This window comes from Tilletiopsis washingtonensis (assembly GCF_003144115.1).
Source record: "Tilletiopsis washingtonensis strain MCA 4186 unplaced genomic scaffold FA09scaffold_17, whole genome shotgun sequence".
Lineage (NCBI taxonomy): Eukaryota > Fungi > Basidiomycota > Exobasidiomycetes > Entylomatales > Tilletiopsis > Tilletiopsis washingtonensis.
The window spans coordinates 389,667-402,393 of NW_020312014.1; the positions used below are offsets into that span (position 1 = coordinate 389,667).

General features: G+C 67.3%; 3 protein-coding genes across 3 annotated transcripts; 2 read left to right on the plus strand and 1 right to left on the minus strand.

Moving 5' to 3' along the window:
* Positions 1-248: 248 nt before the first annotated feature.
* FA09DRAFT_321124 (Not1-domain-containing protein) lies at positions 249-7,373 on the plus strand. Its single transcript, XM_025741005.1, has 5 exons — positions 249-606; positions 666-1,374; positions 1,434-2,054; positions 2,110-6,541; positions 6,603-7,373. Exons 1-5 carry the CDS (start codon positions 299-301, stop codon positions 7,034-7,036), a joined length of 6,504 nt encoding a protein of 2,167 aa, XP_025596756.1. The 5' UTR covers positions 249-298; the 3' UTR covers positions 7,037-7,373.
* On the minus strand, positions 7,334-10,671 carry FA09DRAFT_331346 (glycoside hydrolase). Its single transcript, XM_025742985.1, has 15 exons — positions 10,472-10,671; positions 10,086-10,416; positions 9,882-10,033; positions 9,614-9,824; positions 9,502-9,559; positions 9,365-9,449; positions 9,029-9,313; positions 8,755-8,974; positions 8,638-8,694; positions 8,529-8,581; positions 8,305-8,473; positions 8,187-8,251; positions 8,012-8,135; positions 7,742-7,957; positions 7,334-7,683 (listed from the first exon to the last, which is right to left on the minus strand). Exons 1-15 carry the CDS (start codon positions 10,621-10,623, stop codon positions 7,435-7,437), a joined length of 2,427 nt encoding a protein of 808 aa, XP_025596757.1. The 5' UTR covers positions 10,624-10,671; the 3' UTR covers positions 7,334-7,434.
* Positions 10,672-11,456: 785 nt separating this feature from the next.
* On the plus strand, positions 11,457-12,600 carry FA09DRAFT_340277 (CPS1 protein; the record flags this gene model as incomplete). Its single annotated transcript, XM_025744309.1, has 5 exons — positions 11,457-11,550; positions 11,652-11,755; positions 11,955-12,153; positions 12,346-12,453; positions 12,554-12,600. The coding sequence occupies 5 exons, from the start codon at positions 11,457-11,459 to the stop codon at positions 12,598-12,600; spliced, it is 552 nt and encodes a 183-aa protein (XP_025596758.1).
* Positions 12,601-12,727: the final 127 nt, after the last annotated feature.

A 12,727-nucleotide genomic window follows, 5' to 3' on the forward strand; every position in this document is an offset into this window, starting at 1 on the left:
CTCTCAGCACGGCGCTGCCTTCCGCGACGACATCCTCGTCCCGGCTGTGCAGCACGAGCGTCTGCGCGTCCAGCAGCTCGCTGCCTCGTCCGCCTCGTCCGCACCCGCTCTCGCTGGCGTCGAGGCGCTCCTAGCGCGCCTCAAGCCTCTCGTCGCCGGCCTCGCCGCGCCTGCACGCCCAGACGTGCCCTCGCTGCCGCGCTCGCAGCTGCCGCCGCCGCCTCCGCAGCAGCAGCAGCCGCGTGCGGGCAGCAGCGGCGCCCCCGGCCGCGCAGAGCTTGCGGCGCCGGCGCTCAGCATGCACGATGGCTCGGGCGCGCCGCCGGGCATCTCTGGCAACGGCGGCGGCTCGGCTCCGTCGTCGGCTGCCGTGCTCGAGTCTGCACTTGACGCGCTGAGACAGCGCGCTCCGCGCTCTGGCGACGGCGCCCTCTCTCCGAGCCAGCTCGCCGCCTTCCTGGTGCCCCTTCTCTCCGACGGCTCGAACGGGTCCGAAGCGCCCCTGCTCGAGCGCCGTCATCGCCGCGCACTTGTGCGCGCTGTGGCCGAGCATGTCGGGCCCGAGGGCGTTGCGCAGGTGCTGCCGCAGACCCTGCCGAACGTGCGGTGAGTCAGGCGTCAAGACCACGCCCTGAGCGGCTGACACTGATCTTCGCTTCTTTCAGCTTCTCGCCGATGCGCAGCGTGGCAGACCTGCTCGCAGACCTCGGCCCCGACGGCGTGCCCAGCGTCGATGTCGCACGCGCCGTGCTGTCGCGCTTCGGCATGTCCGAGAACGCGCCGCCAGACGAGGGCACCGTGTCGGACATTCTCGGCGGACTGCTGAGCGTCACGCCGGACGAGCTCGAAGGCGGCATCGCTACGGACTATGCCTGCGTCGTGCGCGCCATCTGCAGCATCGCGCCGCGCTACCTCAATTGGTCGCGCGCCGTGCGCCTGCTCGACGTGCCGGAAGGCCTGACGCTTGCGCCAGGCTCGAACTGGAACGGCTTCGCCGCAGCGCTGCTGGCCGCTCCTCGTGACGCACAGCAGTCGCCGGCCGTGGCTGGCCTTTGGGGCGCGTGGGCCCATCGCTTCCGCCAGCTGCAGATCCTTGGCGGCCTTGTGGCCCTGCCGGCCGATGCCTTCTCCTTCCTGGCGCTTCCGGGCCGCCGCATTGTCTCGGTCGACGACGTGGCTAATGCAAGCCAGACCGTCAAGAGCCTGGCTGCGCAGGTCCAGAACAGCTCGTGGAACTCGCTCGACCTCATCGAGAGCCTGACGCAGATCGCCGATACCGACGAGCACGACGTGCGGATCGCCGTGACGGAGATCCTCGAGAAGGCCGTCAAGTCGAGCGCGGAGCTCGTGCTCATGGCGCTGGTGCAGATTCCGGTGGGTCTCCTTGCCTTGCCTCTCGCGATGCGCTGCTCACCCCTCTCGCCCTCGCGCAGCAACCCTGGACGACGGTGCATGCCGAGCTCGCCTCCAAGCTGCTGTCGATGTTCTTCGCCGGGCACCCGTCGCACCAGCTCGTGTTCCTGCGCATCTGGCAGACGAACCGGGGCTACCTGCTGAACGCGTTCCGCGGCTTCTACGTCGAGAACGCGATGAACATCACGCGCCTGCTCGATGTCGCACAGGACCTCAAGATCCTCGATGCGCTGCTCGACGCGCGGCCGTTCTACTTTGCGCTCGACGTGGCCGCGCTGGCCTCGCGCCGCGAGTACCTCAACCTTGAGAAGTGGCTGCAGGACAGCATGCAGGCGCACGGCAGCGTCTTTGTGCGCGCCTGCCTCGAGTTCCTCGACGCCAAGGCCAAGGACGACCTGGCCAAGCAGGACCCGCAGGCCGAGCAGAACTTCATGCCCCTCACCGTGCAGACCGTCGCGGTCTTTCTGCGGGTGCTGCGTGCGCATGGAGACAGCCTGAGCGCAGAGGAGATCGACTACTTCAAGGTCGTGCGGAACCTCTGCCTGCAGCTGCACCCGCGCCTGATGAACCTTGCGCCCGGCGCCGAGGCGCAGGAGCCCGGCCTGCACGTCGTCACCTTCCCGCAGGACATCCACGAAGAGGTGCGTGTGTGCCGCTGCCCTACTCGCTGCCAGCTGCTGACGCCCTTTCCTGCAGGCGGATTCGTGGTACCGGCAGATGTACGAGGAGGAGATCAGCATCAGCGACGTCGTCTCGCTGCTGCAGCGCACCAAGGCGTCGGACGACCCGCGCGACCACCAGATCTTTGCCTGCATGGTGCACACGCTCTTCGACGAGTACCGCTGGTTCGACCTCTACTACCCGCCGCGCGAGCTGGCGATGACGGCCGTCGTCTTTGGCTCGCTCATCCAGCACCAGCTGATCGACTACATCCCTCTCGGCATCGCCATCCGCTACGTGCTCGACGCGCTGCGCGAGGCGCCCGAGTCGAACATGTTCAAGTTCGGCCTGCAGGCGCTGCTCCGCTTCCAGGACCGCCTGCCAGAGTGGCCGCAGCTCGGCCAGGCGCTCCTGGCGCTGCCGCACGTGCAGCAGTCGCACCCAGACATCGCGCGCATGGTGCGCGCGGCAATGTCCGGCCAGGCTCCGCAGCAGCAGCAGAACGGCGGCGGCGACGGACGCGAGCTGTCGGCGGCGCCCGAGGAGGAGAAGGTGCCCTTCACGGCGCTGAACGTCGACCCCATCCTCGACGCCGAGGAGCAGCGCGAGCCGGCCGAGGACACGTCGGACCGCATCCTCTTCCTCCTGAACAATCTGTCGCCCAGCAACCTGGACGCGAAGCTGGTCGAAGCTCGTCGTCTGATCACGCCCGACCTGCACCACTGGTTCAGTTCGTACCTCGTGCTGCAGCGCGTGTCGATCGAGCCGAACAACCACGGCCTCTACACGCAGTTCCTCGATGGCCTGGATGCTGCGACGCTGCTGCACCACGTGCTGCACGAGACGTTCGTCAAGGTCAAGGCGCTGCTCAACTCGGACAAGACGGTGCAGTCGACGACGGAGCGCACGCTGCTCAAGAACCTCGGCTCCTGGCTCGGCGGCCTGACGCTCGCGCGCAACAAGCCTGTGCGCCATCGCAACATTGCCTTCAAGGAGCTGCTCATCCAGGGCTACGACAGCAACCGCCTCATCGTCGCCATTCCGTTCGTCTGCAAGGTCCTGGAGCAGTGCGCGCGCTCGACGGTCTTTGTGCCGCCGAACCCGTGGCTCATGGCGGTGCTGCGCCTGCTCGTGGAGCTCTACCACTACGCCGAGCTCAAGCTGAACCTCAAGTTCGAGATCGAGGTGCTGTGCAAGAGCCTGAGCATCGACCTCAAGCAGGTGCAGGCCACGACGATCCTGCGCAACCGTCCGCAGGAGCTGGCAGCCGCTGCCGCCGCCGCGCAGCAGGCGCAGCTTCAGCAGCAGCAGCAACAGCAGCAGCAACTCCAGCAGCAGCAACAGCAGCAGCAGCAGGCCCAGCACGCTGCGCACCAGCAGGCTCAGCAGCAGGCGCAGGCTGCCGCGCAGGCCGCAGCGCAGCAGCAGCACCAGCAACAGCAGATGCAGCAACAGCAGCAGATGCAGCAGCAGCAACAGCAGCAGCAGTTCCCGCAGCAGCACGCGCACCAGCAGCAGCTCGCGCAGCAGGCCTCGCACGGACAGATGGGCCAGCACCAGCAGCAGAGCGGCGCTGGCGGCCTTGCGCACGACCTCGAGCGTCTGTCGATGGGCGCCGGCGGCGCGGGCTACGGGCCCGGCGCCGCTCAGCGCGCTCGCGCTGGCCCGCCGCAGAATGGTCCGCCGTCCAGCGGCGCTGCGCCGGCGCACGCGTACTCCGACTCGCTGGCGCTGATGCTGCAGAGCCTGGCGCACTACGTGGTCATCAGCCCGCAGCTGACGCTGTTCGCGAACAACGCGACGCTCAAGCGCATGGTGTACGTCGCAATCGACCGCGCGATTCGCGAGATCATCGCGCCCGTCGTCGAGCGCTCCGTCACGATCGCCTCGATCTCGACGCGCGAGCTCGTCACGAAGGACTTTGCCATGGAGGGCGACGAGGGCAAGATGCGCAAGGGCGCGCACCAGATGGCGCAGAACCTCGCCGGCAGCCTGGCGCTCGTGACGTGCAAGGAGCCGCTGCGCATCAGCATGGTGACGCACGCGCGCACGCTCTTCCTCCAGAGCGGCTTCACGGAGCAGACGCTGCCGGAGCAGGCGCTCGTCGTCATCATGGGCGACAACCTGGAGCTGGCCTGCTCGGTGATCGAGCGTGCCGCCATGGAGAAGGCGCTGCCCGAGGTCGACGAAGGACTGGCCAGTGCCTTTGCCAGCCGCCGCGACCACCGCGCGCGCGGCAGAGGCTACTACTGGGACAGCCAGGCGCTCACGACGTCGCAGTATGCCGCCACGCTGCCCGATCTGCTGCGTCTCAAGCCCGATGGCCTGCAGCCCCAGCAGCTGCGCGTGTACGAGGACTTTGGCAAGATCCCGCGCGCGGCACCGGCCGGCCTGCTCGGCAGCGACGGCGAGCGTGGCGCTGCCGCCGCGCCGCCTGGCATCGCCGGTGCTGATGGCTACCCTGCCTCGGCGGGCGGCGCTCCTCCGGGCGGCCTCCTCGAGAGTGGCTCGCTGAGTGCGCAGCAGAGTCTCGAGAAGTTCTCGCAGTGCCTTGCGGACCTCGAGCGCCTCTTGCAGCAGGCTGGGCCCGATGCATCGATCGCCACGCTGTCGCCCGAGGACGACCTGCGCCTCGTCGTGCGCCAGGTGCCCATGCTGGCGGCCGCGTCGGTGAGCCGCGACGAGACGGCCCTGGCCTTCTCACAGAAGGTCGTGCAGCTGCTGTACAAGAGCGAGACGGCCATCGCGCGCGACATCTTCACGATCCTGCTCGAGCGCCTGTGCGAGGTGTCGATCAAGGTCGCCAAGGAGGTCACCGCCTGGCTCATCTACGCCGAGGACGAGCGCAAGTTCAACGTGCCCGTCACCGTCGGCCTCATCCGCGCTGGCCTGATCAACATCGTCGAGCAGGACATGCAGCTGTCCAAGTTCATCGCGCGCGACCTGCGCCCCAGCGTCGTCGACTTTGCCGCGCGTCTGGCGCTCGAGTGCCTGCGCGAGCCGGCCTGCGCCACGCGCGGCCAGCTCGTGCACACCATCGAGGCGCTGCGCCGCGCCTCGCGCAGCGGCAAGGCCACCGATGCCGCCGGCCACTTCCTCGCGGAGCTCGAGGACGGCCAGCTGAGCCAGGCAAAGACGGACATTGGCAACTCTGCCCTGCGCGAGCAGCTCGCATACTGCTTCGCCGAGTGGGTGCGCCTCTTCCAGCAGTCGCCCAACGCCGAGAAGAGCTTCATCGACTTTGTGACGCAGCTGCAGCAGCAGGGCATCCTCAAGGGCGAGGAGATCTCGTCGATGTTCTTCCGCGTGTGCGCCGAGGTCGGCGTGGACAGCTACATCAAGCAGAAGGCCGTCGGCGGCTCGCTCGCCACGGGCATCTTCAGCCCGATCGACGCCTTCTCGAAGCTCATCGTGCTCATGATCAAGTACCACGCCGATCCCACGGGCGCCAACAACGAGCAGGCCAAGGTGCACTACCTGACCAAGATCCTCTCGATTGTCGTCCTTGTGCTCGCGCAGTCGCACGAGGAGCTCGGCCCGCACTTCCAGCAGAAGCCCTTCTTCCGCCTCTTCAGCAGCCTGCTGCACGACCTGCACCTGGCCGAGTCGAGCCTGCACCTGACGTACTTCCAGGCGCTGCTGGCCATCAGCAACACGCTCAACACGCTGCAGCCGAGCTTCTTCCCGAGCTTCACCTTCTCGTGGATGAGCCTGATGTCGCACCGGCTCTTCATGCCCAAGCTGCTCGGTGCGCCCGAGCTCGTCGGCAGCACGGCGCGCCAGGAGGGCTGGTCGGCGTTCCACCGCCTCTTTGCCAGCCTGCTGCGCTTCCTTGCGCCGTTCCTGCGCACGGCCGAGCTGCGCGACACGTCGCGCAGCCTGTACCGCGGCACGCTGCGCATCCTGCTGGTGCTGCTGCACGACTTCCCGGAGTTCCTCTGCAACTACCACCACAGCCTCTGCGACATCATCCCGCCGTCGTGCATCCAGCTGCGCAACCTCGTGCTCTCGGCGTTCCCGTCGCGGCAGCACCGCCTGCCCGACCCGTTCACGCCCAACCTCAAAATCGACCGCCTGCCCGAGATCAGCCAGGCGCCCGTCATCCTGTCCGACTACGTCTCGGCTCTCGAGCAGCCGCAGCAGGCGCCGCTCTTTGCCGGCGCGCAGCCGAGCGGCGGCAGCGGCGGCAGCCCGGCGTTCAAGGCGGCGCTCGACGCGTACCTGCGCGACCGTGCCCCTGCCTCGTTCCTCACGAGCCTGAAGGACGCCGTCGTTAGCCCAGCCAACGCTGCGCGCGAGATTGACTACGCGCGCGGCGAGTCGCGCTACGATGTCACGTTCATCAACGCCCTCGTGCTCTACGTCGGCATCGCGGCGATCCAGCGAGACGGCCTGCTCAACGGCAACGCGCAGGTCGACGTGGGCATCGACGTGTTCCAGCAGCTCCTCGACGACCTGGATGCGGAAGGTGAGCCCAGCGCGTGGCGCCTGCACCGCAGCCGAATCTTTGCTCACTCCACGTCCCACAGGTCGCTACCTGCTGCTCACGGCTGCGGCGAACCAGCTGCGATACCCCAACAGCCACTCGGCGTACTTTAGCTACCTGCTGCTGTACCTCTACGGCGAGGGTCACGAGGGTGACGCCTCGACGAAGGAGCAGATCACGCGCGTGCTGCTGGAGCGCCTCATCGTCAACCGCCCGCACCCGTGGGCGCTGCTGCTGACGACGTTCGAGCTGCTGCGCAACCGCCGCTACATCCTGCCCAAGGCACCGGCAGAGATCGAGCGCCTGCTCTCGCACATGAAGGCCGGCCTCGTCTCGGGCGCCACGGACAGCGGAGCGCCTGGCGGCCCGACGGAGGGCGGCGCCTCGAGCCCGGGCTCGCAGCACATGCTCGCTGCGAACTTTGCTGCAGACGCCAACGCGGCGCACCTGCAGCACGAGCTGCGCAACGGCGCCTAGACGCGCGCTCCTTGCGGCCGAGCCTCTTCTTCCGATGATCCCGGCCGGCTCTGTTCTCCATATTCAAGCCACGCATCTTGCAACAAACAACGTCTCGGGGCGATCGCGGTCACTCGTCATCCAATGGTCAATGCTCGCCGCGCTCTCTCTCTCTCCTCTTCCTCACCCTCCCACGTAGCACTTTCTTGCCATTAATGGCCCCGTACCACCACCGCGACGCAGCTAGTTGTCCCCCTTGGCCCCCCCTGCGCTGTCGCTGCAGCGTCATGTCCCCCTTTCAGTCCCGATCTACCCTGCCTCCCTCCTGCTCCTACAAGTATGCAATGCCCCGACGCGTGGTGTGCGGCGCGAGTGTGCAAGCCCTGACCTCACACGGTGCAAGCGGTGACGATTGTGCATTAGAGCTCTTGGTGCTCCCAGAAGCGGCGGCGCTCCGTCGTCTTCTCGATCTCGCTCGAGATGAGCCACAGCGTGCCGAGCAGCACGAGCCACATGGCGGCGGCGACGATGCCGAGCACGAGCCAGTCCGCGAAGCCGAGGCGGTTGTACCAGCGGCCTGGCGGCGGCGGCGGGTTCATGCCGCGCACGATGAGGACGTGCGCGACGTTGAGGCGCAGGTCGGCGTGCTGGATGAACAGCGACTGGCGCTGCAGGAGGACGAGGTCAGCCAGGGTACCATCTTCTTGCTCCTTGCTTCGAACGCACCGCGCTGTCATACGTCCACTCGCCGTCGGTGAGCATCACCGAGACGTCCTGATTCTCGAACCAGAAGCGCGGCATGTACACCTCGGTGATGCGCGCGAGCTCCGTCTCCTTCTCGCCGGGCTCGCCGGCGTTCTTCCAGCGCATCTTGAACATGAGCTGCTGCGGGTCCCACTCGCTGCTCAGCGGCACGCCGGCGACCTTCACTGCATATGGGCGCTGCGTATCTCGCGGGTCAGTGAGAGGAGCTACACAGGCCCGGGCAACACGCACGATGATCGCGTCGAGACAGCGGCCGCCGTGATACAGCTTATCGTCCTGCAAGTGGTTCTGCGTGTCGAGAGCTTCCGCATCGGAGGAGCAGTTGACGCTGAAGTCTTCGCTGAGCCAGTTATCGCTGCGAGGGGGTCAGCGCGCGTCTCGCACAATTCGATGAGCCACAACTGACCCGTGCTCCACGGTGTTGTCCGGATTGTAGTTCCAGAGCGTGTAGCCGAGGCCGTTCTTTTCCATCTGCAGCAGCCGCCATGAGCAATGCGTAAAAGCGAAGACTGCAGCACACGCACCGCTTCCACGAGCGCAAACATGAGCTGCGCCTGCTTCTCGTAGTTGCCCGTCAGGAACGCCTTGCGGTTGTTGATGTCGAACGGCACGCCAACCTCGCCGATCAGCACTGGCACGTCGCCGAGCGAGAGCTGAGCGTTGCTGACGATGTTGCGCAGCTGCAGGAGGTAGCTGAACGGCACGTCAGCCTCTGCAGAGGGGATGCGACATCTCGACGGCTGCTCACTTCTTGCGCAGGCCCTCGACGCCGAAGTACAAAGCGCGCAGGATGAACATGCCCTGCTTCAGGTGTCAGCGGCAGCTCGCTCGTCCTCGGCAGAGCAACAGCGACTCACGCGGCTCGCGCCCTGCACGTTGACCGAGTACCACGAGTACGACTTCTGGAACAAGACCTGGCGCAGGCGGACGAGGTGTCAGCGCTCGTTGGGGCACTGCCTGGGCATGTGGCTCACGTTCAGGTCGTAGAAGTGAGGCGCATAGACAAAGTGTTCTGGCCGCTTGGTCTCGATGTGTGTCTGCGTCGCGTAGGCTTGACTGCGGCTGGCCTCCTCGAATGCCCGCTTCTCCTCATCTGAGAAGCTGTCAATCGCCTCGGCAGCGGGCCACGGCGGATGGAACTCGTTCGGGATGGGCTCGGCAAAGACGAGCAAGTGAGGGTGCCGTTTCCGCATTCTTCAAGAGCGGTGTCAGGCTGCACGGCCCAGACGCCCTCGCATGCTAACTCACCGGCGGGTGAACTTGTCCACGAACGGCGCCCAGCAGTGGCGGTACCACTCAATCTCCTCACCAGTGCCGCCCTGTGCCGGTGGCCGCGGGTCGCGGTGGAAGAAGTTTTCCTGCAGCACGACCGGCGAGCTGCGGTCCTTGTCCCATGCCCAGGCGCCGTGCGCTGCCCAGACACAGCCGCCGAGCCCGCCCTTTCGTGCGTCTGACAGCCACGCGCTCCGTCCTTTCGGGTCGATCAGCGAGGCGTGTGTCTTGCGTGTCGGGAACGGGAACGACTTGACGTAGCTGAGTCCAGAGCATGAGACTTGAGCCTGAAGCGCGATGCATGCCACTCACAAGGGCACCTCCTGCGCATGTCCTGTGCCGAGCGCCAGAGACTGCAAGAGCGATGGGTAGTGGCCCACATGGAGGTCTGTTTCGTCTGGAAGCGTGGAGTCAGCTAGGCGCGCGGCACCGCAGCTGCTCGTGCTCACACTTCCAGCCGTGCCAGCCGTGCAGGCCAATCAGACCTCGATGTGGCTCGTTCATGACCTGCGCAGTCGCCGGTGAGCAACGTCGCGCAATAGCAAGCGCGAGAGAGCTCACATCAAAGCCAACGCACGCCGCCTTGCCGCCCAGTCGATCCGCCAGCAGGCCGAAGGCATCAAGGTAGGCGTCCTGCAGGAACTCCTGAATCGAGACTTCCTCCTTGTCGCCGGTCTCTGGGTGTTGCCGCGTGACGCGCAGCTTCCACGCCAGCATGGAGCCCGCCCAAAAGAGCGTGGCCATGCTCGACGCCGCGAGTTTCTGGTAGCCGCTGAGAAGCACGGCGCGTCAGCGATGCAGGAGCTGCACAATCCGGCGGTGCACGCACGAAGGCCAGACGAAGGGGCCGGAAGGCTCCTCTCTGCCCTTGCCTGCCCGGCTAGGCTGAATTTTCTCCACCTCCTGGCTCGCGACCGAGTGCACGTAGGCCGCGCCCGTGTCCTTGAAGGCGCTAATGTCCAGGCCCGCAGTGGCGAAGGTCTGTCCATCTGTCAGCTCAGCAGCTGCTGGAGAACGAGCAAGTGCCACTCACCCAGCCCGGCGCTCCGCTGCCTCCCGAGAAGCGGCTCCACACATCCTGGTGCGCGCACACGACGACCTTGAGGCCGTGCTCGTCGCACAGCTCGAGCAAACGCTCCAGGTACTCGACATACTCGAGGTCGATGTCGGCCGTGCGCGGACCAGCGTGGGCCAGCGCCTCCCAAGTCACGAGCAGCCGGATGAGCGGATGGCCCCACTCGGCCAGGCGCGCGAGATGCAGCGGCGCATCGGCCAGCGGGAAGGGCCGCCCGACGAAGGAGACACTCTCGTGCTCCCAGAAGGCGGGCGCATACTCGTGTGAGAGCGTGTGCGGGTGTGCCGGCCTGCCAGATGCTCGACTCAGCCAGTGCCGCACGAGCTGGTCATCGCAGTACTTACTGCTTGGCGCCGCCCGAGACGTTGAAGCCGCGCAGCTGGACAACGCGCCCGTGCGCATCGAGCAGGTGCCGGCCGTGCACGCGCAGCGACGCATCGCCCAGCGCGGCGGCAGAGAGCGAGGCGGCAGCGTGTGCGGGCGGCTCGAGGACCATGCCGGATGAGCGCTCGATGCGTGGTCGCTGTGCGATGAGGCGAGGGTGCTGAGGGTGAGAAGGAAGGCGCTGCTCCTCTCGGCGCAGCCATGCAGCTCGGCCGCGCCTCCTGTCTCCACTCTGTTTCACTCGCGCGGCGTGGGGTCGCGCACCGCACTCCACCATCTCGCCTTCTATTCCGAGGTCACAGCACCCAGCTTGCCAAAGTCTGGCGAAGACGAGCGGGCAGCGTGCGAGGGTCTGGCGCAAGCATTGCATGGCTGCTCGAGGCGGGCCAGAAGAATGAGAGGCAAAGGCAGGCCCGAGCGCAGCGCGCGCGGCAGGCGGGCGTGGGAACAACACATGCCTCCGGGGGAGCGGCTTGCCCGACGCCTCTCGCAGCAGCAGCGGCCCTCGCTTGAGCACCCGCCGCCGCCGGTGCTCGGATCGCGGCAGCGAGATTGCCAGACCCCTCCTGCTGGGCGAGCGAGATGAAGCGGCGCCTGCGATGCGCCCCAGTGCAGCGGGACCCCGGGCGAGAAGATGGAGCTGCGCCTGCGCCTGCGCCGCTCGGCTTCGCCTGGGCTGCCGCTGCACGCCGCGGTGGCTGGCGCGGCACGCAGGCGCGGCGGCGCGGAGGCTGGCGGCGTGCCTGCTGTTGTCCGAGGCCGCGCGCCATGCGCGAGCCCCTGGCGGCGCAGAGACGCGTGTTGGTGCTGCTGCTGCTCGCCGTGCCGCCGCTGCTCCGCATCCCACTCCCATCACCTCCGCCGTCGTCACTGCTGCGTGTCCGCTCCACGCCTCTCGCCACACTCCTTCTCTCCCCTCTCGCACCCCTCTACGTCGCGCCCACCATGGGCGGCTCTCTCTCCAAGGCCATGGGCAAGATCTTCGGCAACCGCGAGATGCGCATCCTCATGCTCGGCCTCGACGCCGCCGGCAAGACGAGTGCGTAGCGTGGCGTGGTGCGGAGCGGCGACCAGTGATGGGCACGCGGCTCGGCACTGCCAAGCAGGTGATGCCGCACGTGTGCTGACCCGCCTGCGCAGCCATCCTGTACAAGCTCAAGCTCAATCAGAGCGTCACCACCATCCCCACCGTCGGCTTCAACGTCGAGACGGTGCAGTACAAGAACGTCAAGTTCAACGTCTGGGTGCGTGTCTGGCTGTGTAGGGTCGCGTGTGCTCGCCTCACGAGGCGAAGCGGCGCTCCACGGCGAGCGCGGTGTTTGCACCCACGGGAAGCTGCGCATGCGGGCGGTGCGGGAGGTGCGGAAGAATCATGGCGGGCTTGACCCTCGCGTCTGCGACACACTGGTATGTGGCACTGCAGGCTCACACGCGCTGCCGCAGGACGTCGGAGGGCAAGACAAGATTCGTCCGCTCTGGCGGCACTACTACACGGGCACGCAGGGCCTCGTCTTCGTCGTCGACTCGCAGGACCGCGAGCGCATCGACGAGGCGCGGCAGGAGCTGCACCGCATCATCGGCGACCGCGAGATGCGCGAGTGTCTGCTGCTCGTCTTTGCCAACAAGCAGGACCTGAGCGGAGGTGAGTCGCGCGCGAGCACGAGGACAGAGAGAGCAGTGCAGCGAGCGGCAGGCGTGCGGCAGGCGGGCACAGGCTGCCGGGTGCCGGCGCCGCGCAGAGATGAGCGCGTGTCTGCTGCGGGCGCCTGGGCTATGCGCCCTGCCTCGCTCGCCGCCCATGCAGAGCCGAGCTCACACCTTCACCCTCTGCCAGCCATGTCGCCGGCTGAGGTGACAGAGAAGCTGGGCCTGCACCGGATGCGCGACCGGTCGTGGTTCGTGCACCCGAGCTGCGCTACGTCTGGAGAGGGTCTGTTCGAGGGTGAGTCCTGGCGCCGCGCGACGCGCGCAGAGGCCGGCGTCAGGCAGTGCTGCTTGGCGCTCGTGCCGCGCCCTTCGCCAGTCGCTGACTCGCCTCGCAGGGCTGAGCTGGCTCAGCAGCAACGTCAAGAAGCAGACTGGCCCGTAGCTTATCATTCGTTCTCATGCGTGCCCTGCCGGCGCTGCGTGTGCGCATGCGCGCGCGCGCGGGGCCGCGGATGGCACTCTTCGCCGTTGCGTCAAGAGCCGCCGCCGGATGGCGCCTAGAAGAAGGC

Bases quoted from the DNA above. Each gene is read 5' to 3' on its own strand.
- FA09DRAFT_331346 (XM_025742985.1), bottom strand. From the start codon at position 10,623: ATGGTCCTCGAGCCGCCCGCACACGCTGCCGCCTCGCTCTCTGCCGCC. The intron at 10,417-10,471 runs GTAAGTACTGCG...AGCATCTGGCAG, and splicing joins GTCTCGGGCGGCGCCAAGCA to GCCGGCACACCCGCACACGC. The intron at 8,695-8,754 runs GTGAGCCACATG...CGCCTGCGCCAG, and splicing joins CTCACTTCTACGACCTGAAC to GTCTTGTTCCAGAAGTCGTA.
- FA09DRAFT_321124 (XM_025741005.1), top strand. From the start codon at position 299: ATGCACGATGGCTCGGGCGCGCCGCCGGGCATCTCTGGCAACGGCGGC. The intron at 607-665 runs GTGAGTCAGGCG...CGCTTCTTTCAG, and splicing joins CAGACCCTGCCGAACGTGCG to CTTCTCGCCGATGCGCAGCG. The intron at 1,375-1,433 runs GTGGGTCTCCTT...GCCCTCGCGCAG, and splicing joins TGGCGCTGGTGCAGATTCCG to CAACCCTGGACGACGGTGCA.